Source organism: Echinops telfairi, unplaced genomic scaffold, assembly GCF_000313985.2.
Source record: "Echinops telfairi isolate 266 unplaced genomic scaffold, ASM31398v2 ScPeMD7_5592;HRSCAF=6446, whole genome shotgun sequence".
Taxonomy (NCBI): Eukaryota; Metazoa; Chordata; class Mammalia; order Afrosoricida; family Tenrecidae; genus Echinops; species Echinops telfairi.
Window position 1 is genome coordinate 56968285 of NW_022109491.1, and position 3476 is coordinate 56971760.

General features: G+C 57.5%; 1 protein-coding gene across 1 annotated transcript in view; it reads right to left on the reverse strand.

Annotated features, from left to right (window-relative positions):
- Window positions 1–508: 508 nt before the first annotated feature.
- ST14 (ST14 transmembrane serine protease matriptase) overlaps window positions 509–3476 on the reverse strand; it is a 56583-nt gene continuing 53615 nt past the window's right edge. Inside the window, exons 15-17 of the mRNA XM_045295186.1 lie at window positions 2766–3040; window positions 1380–1516; window positions 509–1079 (exon numbers count right to left, since the gene is read on the reverse strand). Of these exons, the coding sequence (XP_045151121.1) occupies window positions 918–1079; window positions 1380–1516; window positions 2766–3040 (574 nt within the window). The 3' untranslated portion in view covers window positions 509–917. The remainder of the gene's footprint in view (window positions 1080–1379; window positions 1517–2765; window positions 3041–3476) is intronic.

A 3476-nucleotide genomic window follows, 5' to 3' on the forward strand; every position in this document is an offset into this window, starting at 1 on the left:
CGGACTCAGGACGGTGGCTGGCCTAACCACCTGTTTCCTCTCACTTCTTCTTTCTTTTGTTCCTGCCCCCAGTCCGACGGGCAGCTTCCCATGTCTCTCAAGAGGTCACTTCAAAGCCCCCGGGTAGGGACTCCCTAACCCTTTCCATCCCAAGTCCTTGGCACGGTCCTCCTGGGCCACTGCATGTATAGAGAATCCACGCAAGCCCGCTCATCCACACAGTCCATGACTGGCTCTATCTGGGAATAAAGCTTCTTTCTTCTCCCTTCTGGGCCAGGCGGCTGCTGAACCCAATCCCCACCACGTGTCCCCCCCGCCCCTCCCCCTCAATCGGGACACCGCCCCGTTAACCTCAGCCACCCTGTGGGCCCTAAGAGTAGATGGCCTGGCTGCCCACTCCAGGACCTGCCTGACTTGGGCGGGCAGGGGGGGTGTCTGCTTAGCAGCATGTATGGGGCTTTTGGTGTTGGGCAGCCCAACGACTCCAGTAGGAAAAAAAGCATCAATCTACAAAGAAACAAACTGTTTTACTCATATACACAAATGCACACATGGGACCAAGTTTTAGCGCCGTCCATTTCCCAGAGTCCCATGGTCTGCGTCTTTTGAAAAGTGTGGCCCCGGGCTTCCCAATCCAGAGACAGCTGCTCCTCAGAGCGGTGGTCCCCATCTCCAGGGGAGCACTAGGGCCCAGTTGGGGCCATGTCTTCAAACCACTTCCGGGTTGCTTCTCTTCCCAGTCCCCAGCCCCACTCGGAGGCTGAGGAGGCAGAGGCCCTCCCGCAGGTTCAGCACCCTAGGGTCCTCGTCGGAGTTGTGGCAACTCACGTCACAGTCTGGGCTCGGGAGGGTGCCAGGGGTGCAGGTTAGCCACTGTCCGCAGATGTGCACGCTGAGGCCCACGGACTGACTGGCTGCTACACCCCCGTCTGCTCTTTGATCCAGTCCCGAAACAACGAGAGCTTTGTGTACACGCCGGGCTTGTCCCTCCGTGCGCAGCCTTCACCCCAGCTCACCACACCAGCCTGGAAGATGCGTCCGTCTGCCTCCACACTGGACAGAGGGCCACCAGAGTCACCCTGCGGGAGAACCAGCCATTCTGTATGAGTGCCCTGCCCGCCCTATCCCGAGCCTGTTCTGCCACCCTGCTGGATGAAGCTCCGCCCACCCACCCCCACCCCGCCATGGAGACCCCTCTTCCCGTGCACACCAACCACCCCACACTGTCCCCACGCTGCCAACAGCCATTTCCAGCCCTTTGGGGGCCCCTCCAACCAGGTCACCATCTTTCCCTCCGGGTGGGCAAGCCCTACCCCTGCCTATCCTTTGCCAGGTGGGGCCCCACCCCTGGCCATCCACCCTGCTGGGGCCCTGCCCACCTGGCAGGAGTCCACACCACCACTGAGGTAGCCCACACACATCATGCGGGCAGTGAGCTGCTGCGGTAACAGGCTCTCGCAGGTGGTCTGGTTGATGACCCGGATCTCACCCTTCTGCAGGACCAGGGCCGCAGAGCCTGAGAGAGACACAGGGGCAGCATGACCAGGGAATCCCGTCCCAAGGAAGCAATGCCATGGGGTGACAGCTTTCTCCAAGATGTTCCCCATGACAACCATCTTAATAGCGAAGTATTGGGAGCACCCCAAATGCCTGTGGCCGAGTGGGGTGAACTGATTGAGCACACAGCCCCTAGATGGGATGTCACTCAGCTAGGTGTGGTAACATAGGGTGTAGTGGTTACACACTGGGCTGCCATCCGCATGGTCGGCAGTTTGAAACCACCAGAAGTCCCTGGGGAGAAAGACTGGGCTTTCTACTCCTATAAACAGTCTCAGAATCCCACAGGGGGCGCTGTGATTCAGCAGTGACTTGATGGCAAGGAGTTTGGTTTCTCTGGTGCATGGGTAACCGGGTGGCCTGGTGCCAGGAGCTCCAACATATGCTCCGGTGGGTGAGAAAATAAGAGACGCCTAGAAGAAAAGAACATGGTTGTGGCCAGGCGGTAGGGCCACCCAAACCATGAAACCTATTGCCTATTGCCCCAACTCGATTCCAACTTTGAGCGACCCAGCTCTGGAGGCTGTCTTTCTCCCGGGGAGTGGCGGTGCCTTCAAACCACCAGCACTGGGGCGAGCAGAGGAGGGTGTGACCACTCGGTCATAAAGCCAGGTCGCTTTCCTTTTGCCTCTCTACTTTCTGAACTCTTAAGCCAAGTGGATACTTGGCTTATAAATGGAATTTAAAATACAATAGAGCATGTGTATGGCCTCCCTCTGAGGCTTCAGAGAGGGTGTGTGGCAGAGGCCAGGCTTTGCAGACAGAACGGCCCAGCATGTGGGCCTCCCCCATTTGCTTTCACAAGCAGTCATCCTGACCTTACAGACAGAGTTGTAAGCAACTCGCCGTGCCTGCCTCAGCTAAGCGCCTGAATCTGGGCAAAGCAGCTAACTGCCAAGGCTCTCCCCGCTCCACCATTTGCCCCTCTCTGGAGGGCATTGTGCCCCTAAATCTCGGACACCCCGAGTAAGGGCAGACATGCAGTCCTGGCTGGTCTACGCACGGCCCTGCCTCTTTTCTTTCTCTCTTTTCTATCTGTCTCCAATCCCTGGCGTCTTTCCCTAGAAGTTTCTGCGTGGCTCCGGAATGACCTCCTGCTGCCAGGGAGAGGTGCCAGAGACACACCGCCCACTGCCCACAGGACTCTGTGGACAGAGGGGCTTGAATGCCCGGGAGGCTGGGGTTCCTGGATTCAGCCTGACACTCACCTCCCTCTGTAGTGTGCCCCCAGCCTGTGACCCAGATGGCTTTGCCGGCAGGGAAGACATGTGTGGCATCTGGTAGGCAGATGGGCCGCACCACGTTGCTGTACTCGGCTGGCTTCTCCAGCTCCAGCAGGGCCAGGTCGTAGTCGAAAGTGAAGTCGTTGAAGTTGGGGTGGCGGATGATGCGCTTCAGCTTGTGCTCCTGCACCCCGGGGTCGCTGCGCTTGCTCTGGTCGTGCAGGCCCAGGTAGGCGGTCCACATGGTGGGGTCTGAGTAACTGTGAAGAGAGGGCATTGACGGGGCTCAAAGGGCAGCCCAGTGGGGGCAGAGTGGGGACACAGGTCTTCTCAGAGAGCACAGCTCACACAGGAATTCATGTGAGGAGGAACACATTGGGGGGCTATGGGGAGGGACCCACTACCTTCCTGGAAGGAAGAGACCCTGCAACTTTCTAGTAGACGGCGGCAGTCCGTACAACTCTTACTTGGCCTCATCCTTAAACGGTAAGCTCTATTGAGGGCCTTCTGCTGCACCACTTCCCATCTGCCTCTATCTTTGTTCTGCAACTCTGAGTGCATTCTTATCTGAGTACGAAAATCCTTACAGCTTATGGACCTCATTTCAGACGGAATAACAAGAGTCATTCACACAATTTGTACACAATAGTATATATTCGAAGAGCAAAACAAACTGGAAAAGCCCATGAAAACTAG